This window comes from Nothobranchius furzeri, chromosome 16 (assembly GCF_043380555.1).
Source record: "Nothobranchius furzeri strain GRZ-AD chromosome 16, NfurGRZ-RIMD1, whole genome shotgun sequence".
Lineage (NCBI taxonomy): Eukaryota > Metazoa > Chordata > Actinopteri > Cyprinodontiformes > Nothobranchiidae > Nothobranchius > Nothobranchius furzeri.
The window spans coordinates 51,906,949-51,934,922 of record NC_091756.1 but is presented as its reverse complement, the minus strand read 5'-3'; the positions used below and the strand labels follow the sequence as shown (position 1 = coordinate 51,934,922).

At 42.0% G+C, this 27,974-nt stretch overlaps 1 protein-coding gene across 1 annotated transcript in view; it reads right to left on the bottom strand.

Annotated features, from left to right (window-relative positions):
• LOC129160731 (wings apart-like protein homolog) overlaps positions 1-14,758 on the bottom strand; it is a 33,484-nt gene extending 18,726 nt beyond the window's left edge. The window contains exons 1-5 of the mRNA XM_070545803.1: positions 14,544-14,758; positions 13,466-13,974; positions 7,647-8,373; positions 5,441-5,799; positions 618-742 (exon numbers count right to left, since the gene is read on the bottom strand). Coding sequence (XP_070401904.1) covers positions 618-742; positions 5,441-5,799; positions 7,647-8,373; positions 13,466-13,952 — 1,698 coding nt within the window. The 5' untranslated portion in view covers positions 13,953-13,974; positions 14,544-14,758. The remainder of the gene's footprint in view (positions 1-617; positions 743-5,440; positions 5,800-7,646; positions 8,374-13,465; positions 13,975-14,543) is intronic.
• Between the last annotated feature and the right edge of the window lie 13,216 nt (positions 14,759-27,974).

Sequence of the window (27,974 nt, the reverse complement as noted above, 5' to 3'; positions counted from 1 at the left end):
CACTGTCTCATGCAGTCCTATATGTGTAACACACACACACACACGCATGCACACACTGACTGCAGCGTTTTAGAATAATTTGAATTACTAATTTAACTAATTGAACTGCTTTTGTAATAATTTAATTTCTCTTATTCTGGAGTAAAATAAAGAAACAATCTAAATCATCACATATCTGTGGCATCAAGAAGCAACTTGTGAGTTCATACACAGGGATGGAGCACAATGTTTAAAACTGAAACAGTGTTAGGATGTATTTGTAATATATTTTATTGTCTCACCGGTATCACCATAACTTCACCAACACACATCCCTAGAGTACCACACCTTTAATGTATTTTATTCATTTGATTTATTTTTTATATATTCATTGTTTAAAAAAAAAAACTTTCATTTTAAAACATTTTCCTTCCCTTTTCATTTTAATTAGATTTCCTGTATATAGAACCAAAATAGAGTAGATTCAAAAGAGTGAGGGAGAAACTCAAACAGATTAATGCTGGAACTGAGACCGGAGTAGTGGAATCACAGCAGAGTCTTTCATAAAACAACACGTCTTTAACAACAAGGTTTCTGACCTGTGGTGCAAGTAAGCCCTGATGTAACTTGTTTCTGACCTTCTTATGAGCACTGAAGATCCTCCGGAAGGTGTCGGGGTTCTTCTCAGCTGGTTTGCTCAGAGGGGGCCTCCTGGGACCGCTGGCCACCACTTTGAAATCCTCCTCTGAAAATTCCAGGGCAGCTGTAGGAAAAAAAAACAGTTATTCTGAAACTTTCCAGTTGTCCAGGATAAATTAAACTCTTCCCTAAAAGGATCAGTGCTGTGAAAGTATTACGGTTGTGTTATTAAGAGACCCCTCTGGTGTTGCTTCCTCCCCTCAAAAGCCTGTTTTAACCAGGTTTCTGTTTAACTGGACATGTGTGAAAGGACCCCAAGTTTATCACTGAATCTAAAAATGTTTTTGTGAAACCAAAAGAATAAAACCACAGTGTTTGTGTGGCTTTCAGTAGACCTGCTGATGACTGGGTTTGACCCGGCACTGGAACGGCTGCTCGTCTCTGCTGTACGTGGTGGAGCAGAATGTGGGCTTATGTCATGTTTATATGTAAACACAAAATAAATGACTTTGGTTCTTTGTTTGAACCAAAAACACCTCAATGTGTAAGTGGCAGGGTTCAGCAGAACTAATGGATAACCCAATGTCCTTGATTTACAAAGATGTTGGTGGGGCTTTTTGCTCAGCGTTTTTTAGAAATCTGTTGTCTTATGGTCTCTGTCCTCCTTTATGTTGACACTTTTTAAGGTTGAATCAAACTGACCGTATTTTATCAACTTCAGAATGAATGATTCGTCACATTAAGAAGTGAGTGAAACCATCCTGAGTGGTTGGGGTTAGGGTTTATTTGCTCTGAATCCTCCAGCAGATGGACTGGCTTCCATTTTCACAGCCTGCTGTAGCTACTGCTAACAACAAGCTAACATTAACACAAGCCAATATACAGATCCTTCTCAAAAAATAGCATAGTGTGATAAAGTTCATTATTGTCTGTAATGTACTGATAAACATTAGACTGTCATATATATTAGATTCATTACACACAACTGAAGTAGTTCAAGCCTTTTATTGTTTCTAATATTGATGATTTTGGCATACAGCTCATGAAAACCCAAAATTTCTATCTAAAAAAATTTGCATATTTCATCCGACCAATAAAAGAAAAGTGTTTTTATTACAAAAAAGTCAACCTTCAAATAATAATGTTCAGTTATGCACTCAATACTTGGTTGGGAATCCTTTTGCAGAAACGACTGCTTCAATGCGGCGTGGCATGGAGGCAATCAGCCTGTGGCACTGCTGAGGTGTTATGGAGGCCCAGGATGGTCAGTAAACCATTTACCAGTGGTTTTGACACTGTGAGCAGGTGCCAGGTTGTGCTGAAAAATTAAATCTTCATCTCCATAAAGCTTTTCAGCAGTGCTCCAAAATCTCCTGATAGCTAGCTGCATTGACCCTGCCCTTGATAAAACACAGTGGACCAACACCAGCAGCTGACATGGCACCCCAGACCATCACTGACTGTGGGTACTTGACACTGGACTTCAGGCATTCTGGCATTTCGGTCTGCCCAGTCTTCCTCCAGACTCTGGCACCTTGATTTTCAAATGGCATGCAAAATTTGCTTTCATTCAAAAAAATATATTTTGGACCACTGAGCAACAGTCCAGTGCTGCTCCTCTGTAGACCAGGTCAGGCGCTTCTGCCGCTGTTTCTGTGTCAAAAGTGGCTTAACCTGGGGAATGCGGCACCTGTAGCCCATTTCCTGCACACGCCTGTACACGGTGGCTCTGGATGTTTCTACTCCAGACTCAGTCCACTGCTTCCGCAGGTCCCCCAAGGTCTGGAATCGGTCCTTCTCCACAATCTTCCTCAGGGTCCGGTCACCTCTTCTCGTTGTACAGCGTTTTCTGCCACACTTTTTCCTTCCCACAGACTTCCCACTGAGGTGCCTTGATACAGCACTCTGGGAACAGCCTATTCATTCAGAAATTTCTTTCTGTGCCTTACCCTCTTGCTTGAGGGTGTCAATGATGGCCTTCTGGACAGCAGTCAGGCCGGCAGTCTTACCCATGATTGCGGTTTTGAGTAATGAACCAGGCTGGGAGTTTTTAAAACCCTCAGGAATAGGGTTGAACGATTTTAGGAAAAGATTTAAATGCAATTTTTCTATCAGAAATTGCAATTTAAGTTAAATTCACGATTTTCTGCAAACAAAGGTCCAACACTGTCAAGCCATCCTGTGGATTAAGTTAAAAGATCGTCTAGATTCTAATCTAGTACAACAAACCATTCACATTAATATTTACTATTTAAAGGGACTTTACGGAGTTTTTAATTTCTATGCTCGCGATTGCCCCCTCAGGGCAAAAGCGTAACGGCAGCTTCAATAGTAGGCTCGTGCACGAGGCGCGCATGCTGTACGTGCACACTCCTTAACGAAAATAACAGCTGAAACAGTCCCTTGTGTGTGTGTGTGGGGGGGGGGGGGGACAGGAGAACACGCAGCTAATTAATTAAATAATTTGGTTCTGTACCGGTCTCTTCAGCACAGCCGACAAAGGTTTATGATGGGTCAGTCCTCCTGCACGCTCAGATCATTCCCTTCCCTTGCTTGAAAATTTTCCAAAATGAAAGTTGAACCCACATCTTTTTTAATTGTGAATTCAATGCCGTTCGGCGAGTCTCAAATTAAAATGTAGGCATCTTACTGTAAAAAAAAAAAAACCATTAATGTAAAAAATAAACTCTAAAAAAAACTATGTTCACATCAAGAATTGAACCCGGGTCTCCCTGCATGAGTCCATCATCTTATTAGATGAGCTAAAGCGCCAGTGATGTCTTTCGTATCTGTAATATTTATGTCCTTGATAACAGCTGAAACAACGTTCAGAGAACGGTTCGAAGCGAAAATGGCTATTTTGTTGCTAATTTGCAGGAAATATGTAGAAGAAAGTAGCTAAGGGTCCTCAGAAACGTAGCTAGGTTAATCACTAGGCGTTAGAAACAGCGACAAAGTCACTGAGTTGGCACTGCTTCTCTCTCTGCCGCTAAAGCTACTGATAGCAAATGCTACGGGCTATGCCTGAGCGTGAATGCGCATGAAGCAACCTGCTCGACCCGAGCATCTCTTTTTCTGTGATTTTACAGAAAAACTGGCAATCACAGTAAAATTGCAAGGGCTCATTCTACAGGACCAGGGCATTGCAGGAGAATGTATGAAGAAGAAATTTATTATTTCTATACATGTTTTGGCTGTCAAACTTCCATAATGCCCCTTTAATCATACAATAGAAACAGTTAAAGCTATTAATATTTTCTCTCATTATTATTTAAAAAAAATATGTGCTTGTGAAGCAACTTGTGATTTTTATTTAGAGAGGTGCTTTATAAAAAACATGTTCTTGTTCTACTCTAAAAATGCAAGGAGGAAATCTGAAGGTAGAAACAGCTTTTCAAATGTATTAAATAACAATGCTCACATTTTTCCCTGCATCACCAAGGCAGGCTGGCAAATTTTTTGAGATAGGAATTTTGGGTTTTCATGAGCTGTATGCCAAAATCATCATATTAGAAACAATAAAAGGCTTGAACTACTTCAGTCGTGTGTAATGAATCTAATATCTATGAAAGTCTAATGTTTATCAGTACATCACAGAAAATAATTAACTTTATCACAATATGCAAATTTTTTGAGAAGGACCTGTATACTGAAATGAGCCAGAGTTAAAAGATCCACACTGTTGGACTAAAAATATTACTACTTACAAGTCTAGAAGCAACAAAGCCAGGTCACCATCAGTTTGTGATGTCTTATGCTCCTTTAGCTAATTCAAACTAGTGTAGGATGCACCGATGTTTACTCTGATTTTAGCTCTTTGCTTCACTTCCAAAGATATGATTGCCTTATTTTTACTTCCAGGCCAACTAAAAAGCAGAATTCTACTCCTCCTCCATGTGCTTTTTATTGAAATTCCACAAACTGAAAAAGCTAACTGCTAGGCCCTGTCCACATGTAGCCGGGGATCTGCCAAAACGTAGATATTTTTCTACGTTTTGGCCTGTCATCCACACGAAAACGGATCTTTTTAAAAACTCCGGCCAAAGTGAAGATCTGCGTTTTCTCCGTTTTGGGTGTCTGCGTGTCGACAGACAAAACCGGAGTTTTAAGGTCCGCAACGTCACTTTCCGCGACAAAAAAATGCTGACATCACGTGTGCGACCTGTGTTTACACTAGCCGGCATCATGGATGCCCTCAGAGCTGCGCTCGCTTTATCAATTGTCCAAGCGCTTTTTGCTTGTTTGTTTTTGCAAGTGGAATTACTGCTCCTTGCGGAAGACCACAGACGAAGGACGAGGTTAAGAACGGGGAAAGTACTGCCGCCTACAGGTCTGGCATGTCCTTAACAACATATTTATCCGGGTACGTGTGGACAGTTTTTTTTTTAATGAGGTGGTGTGGATGCACGTTTTTGGAGGGGCGGATATTCATTTTTAAAAAAACTCGGCTACGTGTGGACTAGGCCCTAGTCTTTATAGGAATTACAGGCACATCTAACAGCTGTTAAGCAGGTAGAAAGCTCCATCTAGTGCACCAAGCCACCAACCCATCCCACAAAACTGTTAAGTGTGGTTTCTGGTCAGCAGAGGGCTAGAGAGTGCTATACAAGGTGAAGTTGGTAAAGTTCCTATCGCAAGAATCACTGAAACCAGTTTGACAGCAACAGCTTAAAATGTAAAAATCTACGTTTAGTGTCTCTTAACTCCAGTTTTATGTTTTTATAGCCTGTAACTGACTTATTGTGAAAATAATGCCACGACCCATCTTGTCTTAATGCGCGTGTGTGTGTGCGTGCGTGCGTGTGTGCATGCGCATGCAAACCTGCTCGTCTCTTGCTATTCTGCAGCTCTGAATTGATCTTGCTCTCATTGGCTGCAGGTAGTTTCTCCAGCCTCTCAAACGGATCTGGTATGTCTTCAGACGGCGTTTCCTGTGTAGTATCCACCACAGCTACCTTAGAGAAAGAAACCTTTTTGGCCTTCCACCTGTCTTTAAAGCTGTTGTCATCTTCAGCTCCATCGCTGTCGCTCATGTCGTCAAAACCAAAGTACTGGATTTTATAGGTGGATCTGCCATCAGTGCTGTCTGCGGTGATCTCCTCCTGGTGAAAATCAGTGTCTTCAAAGCCAAACAGGTCATCTTTACTGTCCTTCTTGGACTTGACCTGAGGCGGCCTGAACCTGCACAGAGAACCCACAAGGTATCAGCAAGCGTCTTCCTGGGTAGAGGCCAAAACAATTTCTACATTCATTTAAAGCATGTGACAGTAGAGTTCTGAATTGATACACACCAATACCATTACCAAGTACTTATATGGAGCATTAATAAATACCACTGACTAGGGATGCTCCAATCCGATCACACGATCTTTAGGAAATTGGAATTGTGTGGAAAAAATTGGATTTAACCATATAAAACAACTAACTGCTTCTTTAATTCATCCTCCTGAGAGATGTTCAAACAGGAAAAAATGGCTTAAGTTTTAAAATAAACCAGTTCCTCTATCAGTATTCTTTGTTTCACAGACAACGCCGCAAGTCCCACAATTTAAGGTAGTCCAAGAATTCACACACCATAACATGTAGCAGTTAACTAACACAGAGCATAACTGTCACCTCAAGAGAGAAAAAATGTTTGTAATTTGAATCTACTTGAAGTGAACAGCAACAGGAGTCTAATAAAAGTGTGTAATGTGTGCAAACTGGGCATTTAACAAGGTGCAAAAGGTAGTGCTGTGTTCAACACTGAAGCGCCACCTTAAAAAAACAACCCTGCTCAGTTCACTGCAGCAATTCTGGACAGTAAAGTGCCAAGACAGCAGTATATTTATCACACTGGATGAGCGTCTGTGGGTGCAAACGTCAGGTTCTGCAGTCTCCTCGAGTCGCAGTATGATCTGCCTTCTCTTCCTACATTTACAAGCGCAGCAACTCTACAGGCGTTTTGTAGAAAAACAGTTACTATGCTGCTGACCGTCATGTGCCGTGCAAACCCCGTTGTTGAAAACAGCCGCGCACTGAGTAAACTATTTAAAATATGAGCGACAAGGCTACTTGTCTAACTGCAGAAATTGTTGAGTCCCAGAAGCAGCTCGCAGCAGAAATAGAACCTGATCCTATCATTAGCGGCATGGCGCGCTGCAGGGGCGGCGTTAGGCCCGGCTACTTGGGCTGAAGCCCCGGATCTAAATCGCGGAAGTAACATGCAGTACCAAAGTCCAACAGAGAGGGAGCAGCTGGCAGTAGTTTGTATACAGCCTGTCTGAGCCTCCACCACTGAAGAAGAAGCCCTTCAGCAGCCGGCTTCTTCTACAGTCTCTGCCTGAAACGCATGAGTGAAGATGGACATAAGGACGTTTTTTAGACCAAAAGTACAACGACAGAACCCCAGCTTTGATGAGACTGGTGCTGACTCAGGTTTGTGAGTCTTATTTGAAAATATTTGTTGTGCTGCTGGTTTGCCTAGTTAGCTTACTATCAGGTAAAGTTGTTGGAGAAAGAACGGGAATATTTACTATCATCTCACACTAAACACTAACAGGAACAATACTCTGCCCTTAATATGCTTAATATGTAGCTTCAGATTAAAAATTATGTGGTACAAGACATATATATATGATGTGTACTAGTGCGCGTGCGTGTGTGTGTGTGCGCGTGTGTCTGTTAAACCCCGGATCTTCTTCAGTCCTAAATCCGCCCCGGCGCGCTGCTTCTGGGATGCGCCTGAAAATCGCAGTGTTGCAGATGACGTACGTATGTACGGGTATCTCTATCAGTGCACCATAATTCTCAAAATCTGTTTTCCACTGATTTTTTCAGATTGATGAAGAACAAATAAAAACAAAAACAAATTCCAAACACAGAAGGTGACTGCAGCTCGACATCCTTAAATTTACTTTAATTTGATAAAATAATCGGATCCTACATTTTTAGAAGCGTTTTAGAGTTGCTGTCCGTTTCTCCTGAGTAAACAGACTCTGACATAGGTGAAACCTCATCCCATCAGAAAGACTCAACCCTATCTTTACCTTGTATTCTGCCCCTCAGGTTTCTTCCGCTGCCATCCCATCTCTCCCAGCTGTGTGGCACTGCCGGAAGCAGCACCACTGCCACCACTAGCGGGCACTGCATCTGTACTAAATTCCTCTACTGCTCGGTCCTGAATGGTGACGTTGCACATGGATATGGACGAGGGGTGCAGCACAGTGTAATCCCTCATTCGGCCTCGACCGCTTGTTGTTTTGGCATCAGTTATGGTTTTGGGTAGATCTGTGCCAAAAATGGTGCCGGCGAAGCCGCTGGAGTCCGAGGCTTTGCCAGAACCTTGTTTGTTAGGCCTCCTGTACGTCCGACAGTTAGAGTTTCTTTCATGTGATAACGAGGTAGACGTCTGGGAGAAATCAGGTGTCTCAAAGCTGTTTGACTCATCCATCAGGTCGTCATTCTCACTGGAGTGCTGCAGCCGTGGAGGAGAAGCAGGCCTCTTGTGCTGGGTCTGCGTCAGGTCAAAGCCGCCTGAAGCAAAGCCAGAAGAGTCCCAAGAGAGCGTAGGGGCTGGTTTACGAGGTTCCTGGATGGGTGACGGTGGGCGGAGACCCATAATGGCGTCCCAGGAGTCATAGGTGGATTCTGCCTTGGACCCAGTCTTCAGCGTGGTGGTCTGAGCCAGAGGCTTCCGGTCACTCTCAGAGGCGTTCTGGTACCACAAATAGCTGTGCTGGTTCTCTGAAGATGATGAGCTCTGTCTGGACTTTCCTAAGAGTGAGAACAGAGTTAGAACTGAGATCTAAATATTCTCCTGATAAACTGTTAGTTGGATTACCATGTCCTAAAATCAGACCATTTCATCTGTGAGTCTTCTGGGTAAAACTCTGTTCACACACACATTCCAGCCTGCTCTGATAACCAGTTTATCACGCATCTACAAATTCTTCAGCCAAGATAAAACTATTTAGTCAACTGAAAAATTACAAGAGATCCACAATTACACACACACACACACACCTCTGTGATGATATAAAGTTAAAACACATGGAGAAGAACCAGCTAGCAGATCACCTGCCACTTGGCTGCATCAACAATCCTCTGATCACTCCATGATTACACCAATGGGGGGGGGGGGGGGGGGGGGGTTTCTCAAGCCCAGATCACCGAGGATTTCCAGATCAGAGTACAAACCTTGTTCAGAAGCACCTTTGGAGTGAGCTAAAAACTCTATAAAAATAATCTGGTTTAATTAGAAACTACATGAAAACTAGGAGGTGTTAATCTTTTACACTGAACATCCGCCCCAAACTCTCTACAGACATGAAAAAGCATGGGACAGCTTACGGATCATGAGCACAGAACAACAGAAATACAAAATTCGGATCAAAAAAAGTGATTGAAATAAGAAGACGTGGACCCAGGACCACAGACAGGGACGGAGTACATGCTAGACCACTCATGGGACATGGTGATTAACGGGGAAGGCACGGGCAGCAGAGGGTGACATCATAAAAAAGAGACGGAAGTGATGCCACCTGCATTGGCAAAGCTATGATGAAGGTGACAGCGAGATCTGAAACGTCAACGAAAAGATAAAAACAAACTATTTCTCTGTGTCAACAGTGAAAAACCAGAAAAATGGAATCGGACAACATAGAACGAGCGTAACTAAAACATTCTTTGCTTGATAGTACGTCGTTGACTGAGTGACATAACTTTTTAATCATTTCCTAATCCGAGTTTAGACACAATAATAATCTTTCTAAATAGCTGCTTGAACTGAACTGCAGGTTTGTGACGTAAAAAACTACAAAAGTTGTGTTTCTAAATTTTAAGGGAATTTTATCTAATCAAATCTGACTTTTCAATAAGACTGAAGGAAATAATGTCATCTTGTGTAAAGTGGGGAGAAAATGTTTACTTTAGCTCCACCGGCTACTCAGCAGAGCAGCAGGATATCAGATGGTTGCACCATTTCCAAATGCAACGTTCCACCCTGAAAGCAGGTCACACACTCGTGTGCTTTAGCTAACACATCAACCAAGTTTCACATCAAACTAACAGACACTTGTGGGGTGTTGTTTGTTTAGGAAAGCCCATCTTACTGGGTCAGCAGCACACGTTCCACTTACTGGACTAAACTAACAGTCAGAAAATCTACAGAGTCTGCTCCTTCACAAGGTGACGATTATTATCAGAACACCCCCACAGGACAAGATGTGCATCACTCCAAAACCCAAAGTGGCATTTTGGTTCAGCTCCTCCACACTGATTCATCTGTCAGCCCGACAGCTACAAGCCTTTATGCAAACGAGGCTCCAGGCAGACGTGTGGAGCATCTGAGCACGCTTACGTCCTCATGTCCTGATTGCACAGGTCCAGATAAGCTCTGAAGGGTTTTTTTTATAAACACGGTGTTATGTGGACACTTTTACTAAATGTGCTGGTGATTCATTTCCAGCCGGCTTGTCCTCTGCAGAAGATGAGCAATAACAGATGCGTGTAACAATCACTATGTCAGCCCATGTCAAAACATTTACTGCAAACCATTAGATGACGCAGTCAGTCACCTTCTTCAGCTTGGATGGAAAGAGAGTGTGGAGACATGAGATCTCTGATAGAGATGAGTGTGGGTGCTGCTTCTGAAACCAGATTAGGTGTGAAGTAAGAATGTGTCCCAGCTTGTGTGGGTGTCAAACTGAAGGATTGGCAAAACCAAACATCAAAATTCAGCATTGAGGTGCAATAAAACAACATTATGTCTTTACAGGAACAGACATTTGCCTGCTGCTGAATGTTAGTCAGTTTTATAGAGTGAAAGGGGTCCTTTAGCGAGTAGGTTTCACCCAGAAGCCTCTAAAGCCTCAAATGAAGCGAGCTGCTGCAGCAAAGAAATAAATGAAGGACACTGACGAGCTCAGAGATCATCCTGACTTCTAACGCAGAGATGACATCTGTCAGTCGGTCAGAAGCAATGAGCTGGAGAAAAACAAATAAACCTGAACGTCAGGGGAATTCATTCAGGGCTTCAAGGGCCAAAGAGTTGCGTGTTTGGGTCAGAACCACCATGGCAGATGGCCACCACAAATCCAGAAGTTATCCAAAACAGGTGAACGTTAAAAAGTTATCATTTAAGAAGTACAACCAGCAAAGTCCAACAATGTATGATATACTAAAAGAATGTCAGTTTACACTTCAATTAAACCAGTGGCTGAAAACATGAGTCCACCTGCTGATCCAACAGTACAACCTCCCTCAGCAGCAACACCTGTAATCTGTGTGACCGCATTCGTGTCATGCATTTCTAGAGAGGTTCTGGACCAATAATGTTGCTTCAGTTTGATATTTGCAGAAAGCTGTTGACCCCTGACCTCAGGGTGAACCTGCTGGGACGTTCACTACTGGGACTATAGACCCTTTTACTGTTTGTAAACAATATGACGTCAGCGAGAATGCGCGTGCAGCTTAGCAACAGAGAATGACGTTGTTTCAGGCTTTATCAAGCTACGCTGCGGGGTTATCACCGGCAAATCTTGAATGTTATATTATTAAACTCACTTTAACGAATGGCAACAGAGAACACCGGATCCCTGTGGCATTACGGGTGGAAGATGTAGGTGCGTGGCCAGATATCCAGTGGCCCGATATATATATATATATATATATATATATATATATATATACACGTTTTTAGTGGAGAGGCCCAGTAAGTACACACGTGAGAAGCTACGGGCATACAAATGGTTAGATGCATACAACTATGTTGTCTGTGGCCACGTGCAGAAAGTAAAATATCACGACAGACTCTGAGTTTTGCGTCTTGAAGGCAGAAGTCCTTCCTAGCCAAAGACAAGGACACGAGACTGCTATGTACGAGGCTTGGGTCATAGTAAACAAACCAGAGAACTACGTCTTCACAGCCAACTGTACCTGCATGGCAGGGTGAGTATAGCATAGGTTTCTTTTTTTAGCGTGCTCAGAGTACAGTCGTGTTAATTTTAGAGAAATACAGTTTATACTAAAAGCAAACCAGCAAACGCAACTTACATTAGTTAATAGAACACACGTTAACCAGCTTTCTGGTGTAATCTTAGTACATAATTACCTTACCTGATATAAAATGGGCGCTACAAACTCGAGCATTTCGGATCGTGTTTTCAGTCCAGTTTTCATCAACCCTTTTGATGGCCTGCAGCCACAGACGCCTCCGATTTTGTTGAAATGGATGTGCTCCCTTCGGAATTCTGTAAAGTTTCAGTCCACTGCTTGAAGAGAAGCGATTCTGGCATCCATACACGCAACAACCCGACATTTTTATGTGCTCAGAACTTCAAAACAAAGGGTTTAAAACGCTGTTTTAGTATCGAGTGTGTGTGAGGAAGCCTTCACTCTCGTTGCCAGGCTGCGCGCGCAACTTTTGATGACGTAGGTAGTAAAAGGGTCTATTGTCAGTTGCCCTAAATACTTTTCACTGTGAATAATCATTCTCTCTGTAGAAAGGCAATACATAGTTTGGAAAATGCATTGAGATGAAGATGATGATTGGTTATTGCAGGCTGCCATTTCCCCTAACAACTCTTGTGGAAACAGCAAGAATGTACTTCTGCAGATTCTCTTATAATTTTTCATCTTCCTTGTATCCAAGTGTGTATGTGCTGCTGTAGCAGGTTCATTTCCTCACTGTGGGATCAATTAAGTCTATTCTATTCTTAAACAAATAGCAGCATGAAGTAACATTTGAGATGTTGTCATCTACATTTAGGACCTAGATATGACCAGATGATTATTATGTCTCAATACATAAAACCTTAAATGAAAGAGGCTGAAATTGGCAGTAATTTCTGAGTCACTACGGCCGGTCTTATGGGCTCGACACACGGGAGGAGACATCTCCTCTCCTCCATTCATTTTCAATGAGACATGCGCGACAAAGCGATAATCGCGGGTCTCCCTCCTACCAAGCGAAACGCGAAAAACGTGCGTGTGAAAGTTTGCACTCGTGCACGTGTCGTGCACGGACGACCCAGCGACGCGATCCCAGAAAGTTGAAACATTTTCAACTTTTCATCGCTGTCGCTCGGACGACGACCAATCAACGGAGGTTTCATTCACTGACCAATGAGCGGACAGGATGCTCCGCACATCTCCGAGCAAATATGGAGGAGAAGTTGATTATTATTATGTTTTATAGTAAAATCAGAAGTAAGATTTCACACAACTCTAGCAGCACCTTGTGAAACATCATATCTACCGCTGTATTAACTCTGAACCGCTTAAATAACCTTAATTCCCTCCAACCTGACACAGCCAAACAAAACAACGGAAGTTTCGATTTCGCCATGGAACAGAACGCGTAGGCGGCTTTGCCGCTGGCCGCTGCCTCAGATCGCCTCCCGTGTGACAGGTCATAAAAGCGACAGCGACAAATTTCGCTGATCGCGGTCGTTTGTCGCCTCCCGTGTGTCGAGCCCATTATTGAGCAGATAGTGACAGAAGCTTCTCCTCTGTAGGTAGAAACTTCTATGAGCTGAAGGGCCTATTATGACATGGTTTGCTGCTGGGACTCAGCTGAAGTGGATCTGTACTCTGGCAGGTGGCCAGCAGCAGTCACACAACCCTGAAAGCAAGCGAAGCTACAAGATAGAGAGCAAACCACCGTGAGAGGACAGCAAATAAATATAGTTTCTCATGACTGCAGTCCAGAACAACATGCCTGTTCAGATCTACACATCGCAACGCAACATAACTTGTACAAAGTGTTAGAAAGCAGCGATCAGAAGGAATATGTATTTTGGATTTTAACAGAGAAGATGAGATTCACCAGAATAATCTAGTGTGTGACAGCTGTATTTTGTTTTACCTATACTTGCAGAGCTGTTGTTGAAGAACTGAGCTGTGTCCAGCATCTCCCTGGGTTCACTGCTCTCACCGGCCCGCCAAGACATCGCTGGAGTGGACGTCACAGAGCAGGATCCTCCTTGAAAACTAGATCTGCTCCCAGCATCCAATGACATAACCGGCCTCTCCGCCAGCGGAGGCTCTGCCGAAGCAGGCTTGGACGGAGATGACTTGCTGCCGACTCGGGATGTCACTGGTTTAGACTCTTCATCGCTGTCAAACCCAAACGGGTCATCCAGACCAACCCCAGCTTGGCGGGGCTTCTTGTAAACTTGTAGGACCGAGTCGTTCTTGGGAGCGCCGGCTCGCTTAGAGACCACCTTTGCCTTGTAGGTGGTGTCTCCCCATTTAGTACTGAGGGTGCCTCTCTTGGTGGACAGAACTTCATCAAACTTAGACGTGCCCTCTCCTCCCTTACGGCTGTAGGTTTTACCAAATCTGGATGTCATTGTTGCATCTGGTTCATGTTCTCTAGAAGAAGCAAAAGTAAAATAATAATAAACTAATCGTGAATGACACCAACCAAGCTCCCAGATTTATTGAAACTCCCCCAGAATTCCTGATTGGTTGGTCCAAAATGAATGGCCTTAACGTGTTTTACTCAAAATCAAGCCATGTTTTAGTTTAAAACAGCAATTTAAAATATTTTCCGAATACATTACAGTGAGAAATCAATAACACAATCAGTCTAATTCTTAAAACTCTGCTGATTTTATACAACAAAGCTATAATTTGCTGGTGTTTTAACAGTGTGACATTGATGCTCATTTGACAGAAGGTATCCAAAATCACAACTAACTATCCTAATGGACGCAGGACTAACCAACGAACATGTCCATCTTAATATACGTTACTTATCCTCACATATTGTAACCATTAGCTTGAGTTTAGCATTTAGCGTTAGCATAAAGACAACACAAGAGACCATTAGCTTCATGCTAACGGCTAACAATAACTACAAACGGACAATCAAAACAGCCACACGCAGAACAGTTCATCATGTTAAACCGACCTTAAACACCATCAGTATTCCCACTTACTTGGTGAGCTAAAGAGCCGATTAGCACTAAAGACACTTAGCCAAGCCCAAACGGCCGTTAGATTGGCACAGCACCGCCAGGCCTCCTTCCCTAATCCGGCCTGTAGAGTATAAACAAGGCCAAACAGACTCCGTCAGCAGCAAATCAGGACGTAAAAACGAAACGGGAGAGACAGCGGGTCCAGGTCGAAGAGAACAGATTGACTTTATAAGCACATCTGAAGATATCGACACCGTTTTTCAACCTAAATCGCAGTCGATTGTCTCCTCCGGGTTGTAACGAAGGCTTCCATTGGATTCTACGAATGTGTCAAGCTAGCCAGAAACGGTAAACCACAAACGGAAGTCAATGAAGTGCCCCAGGAAATAAAAACATAAATCATCACTGGAAACAGGTTTTAGGTAATATTAGACAGCGATTACGCATATACTTATAAAAGTGTTTTCATAAATATGTAGATAAAGCATGTTAGTAATTAAAGAACTGTTAAATATCGGTTTCACGTTTCAGTATGACTTAATCATCTAAACCGTTTCTTCATTCTAACTTTATTTTCAAAACTTTATCGGAAGTGCTTACATAGCAAACCAAATGTTACAATAGCCCAAAACACTTAACCAATGTTGAGTTTAAGTACCCCGAAGAAACTCGGATAAAACACTGTGTGTGTACGTGCAGAATTACGTTAAAATAAAAAATTTAAGATTAAGGTTAAGCTTTTGAAAAATAAAAAATAAAATAAATATATGTATATGAAAAAAAGACGAAGGGAAGATTGGCAGCTGTTGCGTGTGTTTTGACCGAACTGATTTTCATTTGCATCATGAAGTGAATTTGACATTTAATAATCTTCATTTTGATGAGTTTGTGTTCTAAATGTTAAACTAAACCAAATTTTAAATGAAGGTAAACAGAAGCTACAAATAGATTGAACTTTAGCAAAAGACTCCCAGATTCCATTAAAAATAACGTTTCATTATTTTTCAATAATTCCAACCTTTCTCCATTTTATTATACTTTATTTGGTACCAAAATTGCTCCGCACAAAAAACTTATAGAGACACTTAAAACACATCATATCTCAATGACAGGATCCACGTTATTGTGAAAAGGGTGATGTGCTAGGAACAACAGTATGCCACACATCTTTCTTATGAGATAAAACGTGGTGCCTGGGTATCTCAAGACCCTGGCCATGGCATCTCTGAACTCTGACAGTCTGAGGTGCAACCTGGTAATGTCATATTAACCTAAACAGTCCTGGAGGTGATAGTCAATGGTCTCAATTCCTTCATCATTCTTTGGGAACTGCCGGCATACTCTTGCAACATAAAGAAATGCATTTCATACACCAGGCAGAACCCAGGACCCCATGTACTAGTGAAGGGTGCAAAATGGATCTAAGGATTCCCTCATGATAATTCTGATTCAGATCATTTATTGTCATTCAACAAAACATCAAGATTCAATGAAGAAGAAAAATTAGAAGGCATTTGATCACGACAGAGAACAGATACACATCATAAAGGATTTTAAAAGAATAAGAAGTAAAAAGAATAAAAGAAAACCATGTCAAAGAAGGAGGCACTATATGTATGAAAAATATATGTACAGAATATGTGCAAGGTGTGTACAAACACAGATAGATGAAAAATAAATATCAATTAGATTGTTAAAAAAATAGAGTTTTTTAAGTGTTCAGAAGTTGATTGCTGTCATTAAGCCTTGTCATTATGCATTTGTAACGTCCAGCAATGGTCAGTTTTTAGGTACTGTTTGACCATTCAACATCTGGTCAAAAAGCAGACACGAGACTGCATGTGTTCCCTTTAAAGCAGCCTGCCTTCATCCCACCAGCTGAAGCTCAGAGCCTGCAGCTCTGAAACAGACAACGATGTGTCATAACAATAACAATGTTCCTTCCAAGATCCCTCACAGAGCACCCTTTTTATCTAAGACTCCTTGCTTCACAGAAGAAAGAAGATTTTTTTAATTAAATATGAACTTCTAAAATTTATAAGCTAGATAATCATTAAATAAACGTTTGTTTATTGCTACTTATAATAATTATAAAATTATGAAATGTTTAATTAATCTGTGCTCAATGATATATGTTTCAGCATGTTTACTTGACAAGGTCATAACCATTTGCACTCACACAAGATCAAAATAAGGTAATGTTAAGCATGACACATAAGTAACCTTTACCCCATATCAGAGCCTCTGGCATCAAAGAAGGCATGTGTTTCTGAGATTCTTGGTAATATCCTCAAACTTGTCAACCTCTGGTTGGCTACACAATCATAACATGAGAACATTAAAACCAGATTACTCAGTTTTTCCCTCAATTCTAGAGAAGCTTCAGGCTGGCCACCTGAAGCAAACACCTCTTTAACCACCCAAGCATTTGACACGTAGTCAAAACCTTTTTGCACCTGCGAAGCTGATACAACAAACATTTCCCACAGAACAAGCTGATTTGTTCAACTCCTTAAGAATTATTCCTGAGACGCAAACTAGTTCCAACTGTTGTTACCTGGAGATGACTCTGGACTGACCTGGTCGTACTGCAAGTTAATCTACGGACTTCGGTACCTGGGGTCTCCGACCCCCCCCCCCCTCGACATCTCTGATCCAAAAAGGGTGTCTCCACTTGAGTACATAGAACACAGTGAGATTGCATCTGGGTGTGGTTTTTGATAATAATCAACTTCATAGCTTAACGCAAACCAAATTATTTTACATCCAGAATTCAGCTTTCCTAGATACGGAAGTTCTGACTAACATCGCATTCACACATAGGTTCCATACATCACATCTAGTTCCATCCATCACAGTAAATGCTTAGTTAAACTGTCATGTTTTAATTGTAGGTAAAATAAATTCTTACTTTTATAAACCTGACTGTTTTCTGAATCAAAATGAAGTGTGTACAATCCCCTAATAAATAAAGAATCCCAGACTTTTCTGATTAAAGCACAGTAAAGACCAGGCAGGGTGATATTCTATTTTTAGACAGAGTATCACAGCTTATTGGTCATAAGTAGAGGTAATACATATATTGAGCTCTTTAAGCACTCACTTTGCCAAACCCTACCTATTGCAGACGTTATGTTCCACCTGAGGGTAGGAGAGAGGACAGTCCATGACAGGGGTGGGTGGGCTCCTTGCATATTTTTTGTTGCCCTCAACAATGGCAGTCACAGTGCCAGGATCCATAGAGCTAATCACCAATATGCAGCGTTAATGACTGGAGCTGACAAAAACTGAACCAACTAAATTCAGTTCATTTCAGTTTATTTATATAGCACTGTCATGACAAAGAGTGTCTTTTCAGCAATCCTCATACTAAGCAAGCATGCAGCAACAGTGGAGAAGAAAACTTCCTTTTAACAGGAAGAAACCTCTAGAGGATTCTGGTTCATTATAATGGTGCGTTCAATTTGTCCTTGGAACTTGGAAATCCCGAATTCTGAGCAGGAAAAAATATACAAAACGCCCCCAAAATTCAGACCTCCCAGTTGGAAACTTGGAAGAATTTCAGAACTCCGACCTCGACATCCAAAATGGCAGCTCTCCGAATTAACAACAGTAACTTTTGGGTGAAATGTGTTTATTTTACAAAACACTCTTGTAAGAGTGTGTTTAAAATAAATGTTGGATGTAGTGCTTGCAACTCTAAGTTGAACATACTAAAGGTTTTGTTTGCATGTTGAACATACAGCTTAAACGATGTTATTAAGAGGTATCTACAAACAATGGCTACTTGGGAAGTGGGAGTCGCCATATTGGAATTCCAACTTCTCCAACTACGGTAACCAGAACACAGGTAACTTGGTTTTGACACCTTTCCCAGTTCCAAGTTCTGACATCAGAGGTAAATCAAATGCACCATACGCAGCCATCTCAACATCCTCCCTTCTTCTGGCTCTTGGAGGGTGCAGACGCTTTTTTCCTCCTCTCCTCCATATCTTATCCTCAAGGCCTTTGTCTGTCTGTGTGTGCTGGGTGCACGGCTGCTTCTGCATTTTTCTGGAAACTGGAAACTGAAATTCACTTAAATGGATCTTGTCAGTTGGTCTCTCAATGCGATTGATACAATTTTTTCAACAATGAGAATGGGAGAAGAGGCTCCCGGATGCCCCGCCGGGACAGACCCAGTTGGACACATCATGGACTCCTGGAAACAGTGGAACCTGATTTGTTTATCACAGCTGTCTGTGGAGGACTCTGAAGATGTGTGGATATTCGTGGTGTTGGTGTCAGGTTTCCTGCTCATTGGCCTTGGAGGCTACCTGGCTTACCGGAAAATTAACGAGCTGTTGAGGAATATTGGCCTGATCCCCGAGCTCAGAGATGGTTTGCACTGCGCTGTGAACTCACAGACTCAAATAATTGTCGAGATGAATCATAAGCTTGGGACATTGGTGGAGATTCATTCTTTGGCACAAAAGATGGATGCCATCAAGGAGAGAGTGGATGAATCAGCACGGATTGGGATAGATTAATGTCCATTATTGGGATTTTGAGAGGTTGAGGACCAACAAACTGTAAGACAGAGAGGAAATTATCTCTCTCTGCCCCCAAAACAATTTCTAATCGGAATCTGGCGCCCTTGAGCCAGCAAGGCTCCAATGAACACCCCCCCCCCCCCCCAGCCCGGGCGGGGCCGCGGGAAGACCGCTGAAACGTTCCAGGGTCACTGCAACCCTCCAACCCTCAATGCTCCTCCCCCATCCACACTGAGGTGACATGCACTGCTTGTCGTGGCTGCAGGAACTGAAGTGGGGATAGTCCCAACCATCGACATACATATATGGACAATGGGTTTTCCTAGACTCCAATAGTAAGTTTTTGTACTAAAATGGGAGGTGGCCACCACTGCCATTTTGACCGTGTCATAGGTTCCGTCAAGCCCAGACAATTTCATAAAAGGGTTGAGAGGTGGAGCTGAGGGTGGGGCTGTAAGGCTGGGATCAACTGACGACACCCGGTCGAACTAGCTACAAGCTAACCTGAAGCTAACCCAAAGCTAATGCAGAGGTGGGAGCTAAGCTAACGGAGGTAGCAACCTAGCTACAACTGGAGTTAACTGTGCACAACATCAGAGCTTCTGAGTCAGAGATACGCTGGGCTGACTGCTGGGTAAAACCGGGTGGAACACAGAGGTCTCCGAGACCTCCACAAGCCGGCAGCCGCACAGCAGACAAGCGCAGCTGCGATCTGAGTTGAGCAGAGCTGCCGCTGAGGAGAACCGGGTGGAAAGGTTTCCATCCCAGAGCTCCACAAGCCGTCAGCCCGCGCAGCAGACAAGCCGCTATCAGACAGAGATGCTCCGAGCTGGGGGGAGACCCAGCCATCAGCCAGCGCAAAACACAGAAGCCACGATCAGACAGAGATGTGCCGAGCTGCGGGGAGGCGAGAATGGGTGGAAAACATCGGTCTCCTGAGAGCTCCACAAGCCGATAGTCGGAACCCAGCTCCACCAACATGTTATATTTCAACCCATTTTCTAAAGTGCAGCATTATGTTAAATGCACTGAGGTTTACCCTATTATATTTAAATTTCATGGTTAAACAGTACATGTTAAAATCTAAGCTCAGCTCGGCAGTGACCTAAAATACATAAATATAATTTTACTTACCGAAAAAAATGAAGTGGAGACTCCTTGGACGCTCTATTAGTGCAATTAATGCCACAGCAAGTCATTTTGTCCAACAATTGCACTATAAATATCCAAAAAAGAATACACAAACACAGAGACTCAAAATCCTGGAGCAGTTTCCAAGCCAGACCAAGGCTCTACTGAGGCCTTTCCATGGAGCTAGCTCTGTGGTAACGTGGATCTGGGGCTCATTAATTATACAGAATTTTAGGCTTTTAATACACTTAAACAGAAGAGTGAGAAAAAAATTCACCCCCCTCAGAGTTGTCATGAGTGTAAACTAGATAATTTAGACAAAAAACATGTTTTGGTACCAGGCTGTAAACGTGTTTATTTCTGCTGTGAAATTGGTATTTTTAACATGGGAGTCAATGAGGATTTGCTCGCTTCTGACACCAGCCCCCAGCGGATGAGGGTGGAACTGCAATTTTTGGTACTTCTGGGTTGAGACCAATTTTAGAGACGCATTGTGGGGGCTTGGTCCCAACCCACCACCCCACCTAATGGACACTTATGTTGTGTTGTCTGAAGTCTGTTGCATATATGTTTGAGGTGTTTTCTTTTCCTGAGCAAAGCTACCCTCCTGGTGGAGGGTAACTCTGAAGTGCCTTTTTCCCCTCCACCTGAACCAATCCTCATGTAACCCCTCCTATCCCTATTAAGGTAGCGCAACTTAGGGTTGCGAATGACCACAGTCACCAATTCTTGTCATGTGTCTTGCCCATTTATGTCTGATCTCTGAATTGTGTGTACTGAAACTCTAATTTCCCTCTGGGATTAATAAAGTATCTTTGATTTGACTTGATCTGTCACGACTCACTGGGGATTGAGAACACACACACACACGCACGCACACATGCACGCTGGCACGCATGCATGCACACACAACATATATATATATACCAAGTAGTGCTCTATGGCAACATTGCGATTTCTTAGTAAATATTCTATTTAGTAAGAGATAAACTTTATTGTCATTATCTCTATCTGAGTGAATCTATAATTAGTTCAACGGGTAAACTAGTAGTAGCACATTCTATGTCAAATAAAGTAAAATGTTATTATCAGGAGAGGGAGAATGTTAAGTGGTTAGCAACAGTGTGCCAGCCAATGGCCCCCTCCAGAGGCCACCACAGCTCAGTAGAAACACAAAGGAACAAATCACAACACAAGATATTGTCGTCTGTTCTGTCTGTGTGTACCTCTAAGGTCATGCCTCAAAACATTCCTTAATGAAGCAGGTACCACTACCACTGATGGGTTAAGGAAATTTAACAGTCCTGGAATCTCTCATATGTTTTTGAGACTGTGCTGGAAATAACAAATCTTCTGGCTATGGCATCCTGATGGAGTAGGAATGCCTGTGCCACCTCATATGGTCAAGGGATCACTTAATTCGACCATGGACACCGACCCTTGTCATACAATACTATTGAAAAGCAGTTAGAAAATGTCAGATGCCAAAAACACACACAAAAAACATTTTAAAACAGAAATTTTGGGTTCCATGTTGCCACCTGTAACCACATCCTGGGACTAAAACCAACTCTGAATGACCTAAACATGACGCAACAGGTATTTGATCAAATGTGAGTAACTGACCATTTATAATAATATATTGAATGTTTTCATTTTACTAGAGTTTTCCATATTTTAAAATCTTACAATGATCTTTAGATTTCCAACCAATTTTTAACAATATTGCAGTTGGGTGGGGTAAAGGTGGTTCTTTCAGAACTATTTTGGATCAGCTTGGTCCTTGCAGTGCTTGTTAGCATGAACTCCGGTAATTGTTTCCGTAGGACACTCGGGTCATCCTGGCAGCAAACGTTTAGGTTGGAACCTGAGAAACCCTTTCAGGGTTAGAGCACTAAAGCATGGCCCAGGTCCCTGTCTGGCATGCCGTGGTCCCTGTGCCAGCATCAGCCATCCTGTCAGCCATCAGACCCACTTTACTAGGGGGTTGATATCCTGACAATAAAGAGCAGATCAGATTTTTTTTCTTTGACTGCCAAAAGCTCCCTGAGCAGAAGCTGGTTGTTGAAAGCCTGGCAAAGCCTTTTAGAAGCACCTGGAGAGTCCAGGCATCATGCAGCTATGAAGAATGAGCAGACACAGCGGCTGCCATCAGTGCTGCACAGCCTTCTGTAAAAACAATTAGGCCTTTGACATCTGGCACAGAGCGCAATCGACTCTGGCAAAGACAAGTGAGGGCAAGCTGCGTGAAGCTCCACAATAAACAACTTTTTACTGACAACAGTTCAGAGCGGACACAAGATCTGATTAATATAAGAACTGGAAGAAGAAAAGTCATAAGCATGTTAAATTATCTGCTTTCTGATGGTGTAATATTTGTAGCAAACACAACACAAAGAGTTGAAGTGTCTATTAAACTAAAATAAGTCTATTTAGTTGAGTCAAAGCTATGTGTGACTCCACGGTTATCAGACATCACTACACTTTGAGTGTAATCCCACAGAGAAAAGGAATTTAGAATATAAAAGGTGATTTTCAAAAAGCCCAATTTCTCTTGACCCCTTTAAAACCACAACTGGAAATTAAAAATAACAAAATGAAAACAGGATCAATACTTTAGCAAGGGGTGCATGCATGCACTTATAACAGAAAAGGTGAAAACAGATTTAAACATTAAACACAGTTCTGTTGACAGTGACTTTGTCGCTGTTCCTAATGCCTAGTGATGAACCTAGCTACATTTCTGAAGACCCTTAGCTACTTTCTTCTAGATATTTCCTGCAAATTAGCAACAAAATAGCCATTTTCGCTCCGAACCGTTCTTTGAACGTTGTTTCAGCTGTCATCAAGGATATAAATATTACAGATACAAAAGACATTACTGGCGCTTTAGCTCACCTAAGACATTGAACTCTTGTGCAGAAAATGCGGGGTTTGATTCTGGATGTGAACATGGTTTAAATAGAGTTTATTTTTTACATTAATGGTATTTTTTTTTTACAGTAAGATGCCCACATTTTTATTTGAGACTCGCCGAACAGCATTGAATTCACAGATAAAAAAGATGTGGGTTCAACTTTTATTTTGGAACAATTTTTCAAGCAAGGGAAGGGAATGATCTGAGCATGCAGGAGGACTGACCCATCTTTAACCTTTGTCGGCTGTGCTGAAGAGAAAGGTACAGAACCAAATTATTTAAAGGGGCATTATGGAAGTTTGACAGCCAAAACATGTATAAAAATAATAAATTTCTTCTTCATACATTCTCCTGCAATGCCCTGGTCCTGTAAAATGAGCCCTGACATTTTTACTGTGATGGCTTGTTTTTCTGTAAAATCACAGAAAAAGAGAGATGCTCGGGTCGAGCAGGCTGCTTCATGCGCGTTCACGCTCAGGCATCGCCCGTAGCATTTGCTATCCGTAGCTTTAGTAGCAGAGAGTGAGGCAGTGCCAACTCAGTGACTTTGTTGCTGTTCCTAACGCCTAGTGATGAACCTAGCTACATTTCTGAGAACCCTTAGCTACTTTCTTCTAGATATTTCCTGCAAATTAGCAACAAAATAGCCATTTTCGCTCCGAACCGTTCTTTGAACGTTGTTTTAGCTGTAATTAAGGATATAAATATTACAGATACCAAAACCATCAGTGGTGGTTTAGTTCATCTAATTAGACGTTGGACTCTCATGCAGAAGACCTGGGTTTGATTCTGGATGTGAACATAGTTTAATTAAGAGTTTCTTTTTTACATTAATGGTATTTTTTTTACAGTAAGATGCTCAAATTTTTATTTGAGACTCGCCGAACGGCATTGAATTCACAGATAAAAAAGATGTGGGTTCAACTTTCATTTTGGAACAATTTTTCAAGATCTGAGCATATGGAAATAGGATTAGCAATTAATTAGCTGCACATTCTCCTGCCCTCTGTCCTCCGGGCCACACACACACACACACACAACCACACACACACACACACACACACACACACACACACACACACACACACACACACACACACACACACACACACACACACACACACACACACACACACACACACACACACACACAAGGGACTGTCAGCTCTCAGAGCTCTGTGAAGCTGACCCCCGTCAGCTTCACAGAGCTTCGTCTCAGCTGTTATTTTCGTTAAGGAGTGTGCACGTACAGCATGCGCGCCTCGTGCACGAGCCTCCTATTGAAGCTGCCGTTACGCTTTTGGCCTGAGGGGGCAATCGCGAGCATAAAAATTCTAAACTCTGTAAAGTCCCTTTAATTAATTAGCTGCTCATTCTCCTGTCCTCTGTCCTCCGGGCCACACACACACACACACACACACACACACACACACACACACACACACACACACACACACACACACACACACACGAGACTGTCTCAGTTGTTATTTTCATTAAGCAGTGTGCACGTACAGCATGCGCGCCTCGTGCACGAGCCTCCTATTGAAGCTGCCGTTACGCTTTTGGCCAGAGGGGGCAATCGCGAGCATAAAAATTCTAAACTCTGTAAAGTCCCTTTAATTAATTAGCTGCTCATTCTCCTGTCCTCTGTCCTCCGGGCCACACACACACACACACACACACACACACACACACACACACACACACACACACACACACACACACACACACACACACACACACACACACACACACACACACACACACACGGGACTGTCTCAGCTGTTATTTTCATTAAGGGGTGTGCACGTACAGCATGCACGCCTCATGCACGAGCCTACTATTGAAGCTGCAGTTACACTTTTGGCCTGAGGGGGCTATCGCGAGCATAAAAATTCAAAACTCCGTAAAGTCCCTTTAATAAAGACATTTAAAAAAATTATTTTTACTGTTTATTACAAGGTTTATTATAATCATCATAAATAATCATCATGGTTCAGTATGAATGTATTTAGTTACTGAAATTACTTATTATTCTTTGGGTTAATAATAATTATAATTTATGATCATCAGTAATGTTTGATCAGTAACCAGAAGGTCATTTGCACGTGTACACAGCATGCAGAACTGAATCCAGGGTAAAGTTAACTTGCTCTCACATGTCTTTGCTCCATAACAACAAGCTTTCTGACTCTGAGAGGGCGTGTTTGGAGGTTTTGTTTAAACCAAAATCTCCACAGCTCAAGTCCAGATCTTGAACCAAGCAGATACTCTCGTGGCAACAAGAGTCTCATGAGGATAAGGGTCGGCCGCCTGAAGCCTCCACCTGCTGTTCTGTCAAGCCGATAGAATCGCTCCGAATAACGCCACCTGTAACCAGCTGACGCAAAACTCCTTCAAAGTTATTGATTTTGAGACACAACTAGTTTCATCAGTCGTTGTGACCCGGAGACATCTCGAACCGATTTGGTCGCACTAAGGTCCTTCTACCAACCTCGCGCTCGGAGGACACCATCTCCACCTGACATCTCGGATCCAACAGAGTGTCTCCTGAACTGGGTGAGGTAGACACTTTCCGACAGATGGCGTCTGTATGCTGTTCTCTCTAAGAAACAATTCAGTTAGCTGCAAAACAACTATTTTAAACTACTTATTTACTTATTGAATTTTGAATACTTTTGAGTTCCACAGAATTCTGCCTTTAGTCAAATGGATGGATGGCTTTATAGTTTTGTGAAATTTTCCTCCTTCAGCAACTGTGGCCCAAAAATCATTTGTTATTTGGAGCATTTTTCCACTGGCTCGATCATCCACAACAAATGTGTCCTTGGTGAAGAGCAAGATGAAGAGCAGTTTAAATGAACATCATGATACAAACTAACACAGTCTGGCTAGACTTGGGTTGGCGTCTGTGTGCAAGCACCTGGTGGCCCTTGTGGTCAGTTGGGGCTAGCCTGAACTGGTTACACGGGTTTGCCTCCGTGTAGACCTGGAGGAGGAGTGAAAAAGTTCTTGGTGTTAAGTGGATTGGTCAGTTTCTCATTTGCTCCTTGTTTTAACTCAAGCAAATTTCTCATTGTTCAAATACAGACTGTTTGAAAAGTTTAGAATAAACAAATTTCATTTTTAGAACCCCATCTGACTGACATATTAAATGTGATTCCACAGATTTTAAGCTTTTTAAATTTTGTGCATAAAAAAACTCATCTTCTGACTTTGGGTACGTTACTTGTTCATGATTTTGCTGAAATGTTAATGTTTCACATAGCCTGGAAAGCCAGACTATATAATCATGTATAAACTTTGCAAAGCAAGAATTTGGTCTAGTTCACTAGGCCATGCTTCACCGCTAGATGGCAGCACAATATTCACAAAATAAGTTGCTGCTTCTCTTCATCTTTATTTAACCAACTTCTCCTCCACTGATGATGATTTTCTATTTTTTTTACCAATATCTCATCATCGAAAGAAAAATGTCTTAGCCTCAGATCAATAATATGGTGGCCCTGCTACAGCACTCAACAAAAGTGCAACAAAAACATTTATTCTTTATTTGCCAGGAAGGTGCTATTGAGGTTAAAAACCAAGAGGCAGAAGATACACTCACAAAATGTCTCAGTTACAAAATTACAGAAGGCAGTTACAACACAGGGAATCCGTCCCAAGTGCTCTCAATCTGGTTTTAAATGTATTCAAGGTGATAAACTCAGTTAATTTCCAGTTTTCCTGCAACCTGTTCCATGAAGAGGGATCAGGGTGAACAGAGCAGAGGAAACATGAAAATGTCAAAGAAATAAAACACCCAAACAAATGTGAAAATCCAACAGCTGAACTGAAAAGGAAGATACGTTTTCAGAAAATGCAGAAAATAACAACACTGAAAACACAACCAGTCATACAAAACAAAACTAAATAATTCTATTCTGATTATTTTGCTGGCGTCAAAAATCGTTTTTTTTTTTTTTTTTTTCAGAAATAACGTGATTGTTTGACTTAACTGTGTAGGTTATTTCCTAAGAGGTTTACTTGACTTTTGAAGAACCAAAGTGTATTTTCTGTTTACTCTCTGCTTCAGTCAGCATAGTTGAACCCATTGATAGGAGAAAGGTTTATTAAAATAACGTAAAATGTGCCAAATGTTTGCTTTCTCATCACAGCAGCATTCAACAACACAAGGAAATACCTTTCAAGTTAAACTTCAGACATTCTGAACACACACACACACACACACACACACACACACACACACACACACACACACACACACACACACACGCGGGTAAGGTAAAAACGGTGGGAAGTCCCCTAGCTGCTTTTGAATAAAACGTTAAACCGGATGCGATGCTTCGGTTGACGTCACTAAAGTGCGTGCACTCGTATGCGCTCACGAGTGCTATGATCAGCCACTTAAATCCTTATTTTCTCAGCAACAAAAGTGAATGTGAACGTGTACTAACCCTGTGCACTAACATTTGAGCTACAGCTGACTCTACTGAAAGCGTCTACTGACGGGTCTGATACTACATTTCCCATCATCCTATGTGAAGTGAGGAAAATCTTGACATCACTGGCAAAGTAAGACTGTTGCAAATGTTTTGCCTTCAAAATAAAATCAACACGCTTTGTTGCTGCTGAATGAACAGAGATGCTGTTATTTATAAAAGGTTTTTTTCATAAAGGTGCGTGTTTTAGGCATCTGACCAGAGCATTTCTATTTGCACTGGTGCAATGTCTTCACTCCCAGATCCCAATAAATCACAACACAAGGGAATACTTTTTTTAAAAATAAATTCTGTTATTTTATTCTTCTTTATGTTAAAAATGTGGCTCGTCTGACATGTTTCAGAGTTTAAAATAAAACAAAATAAA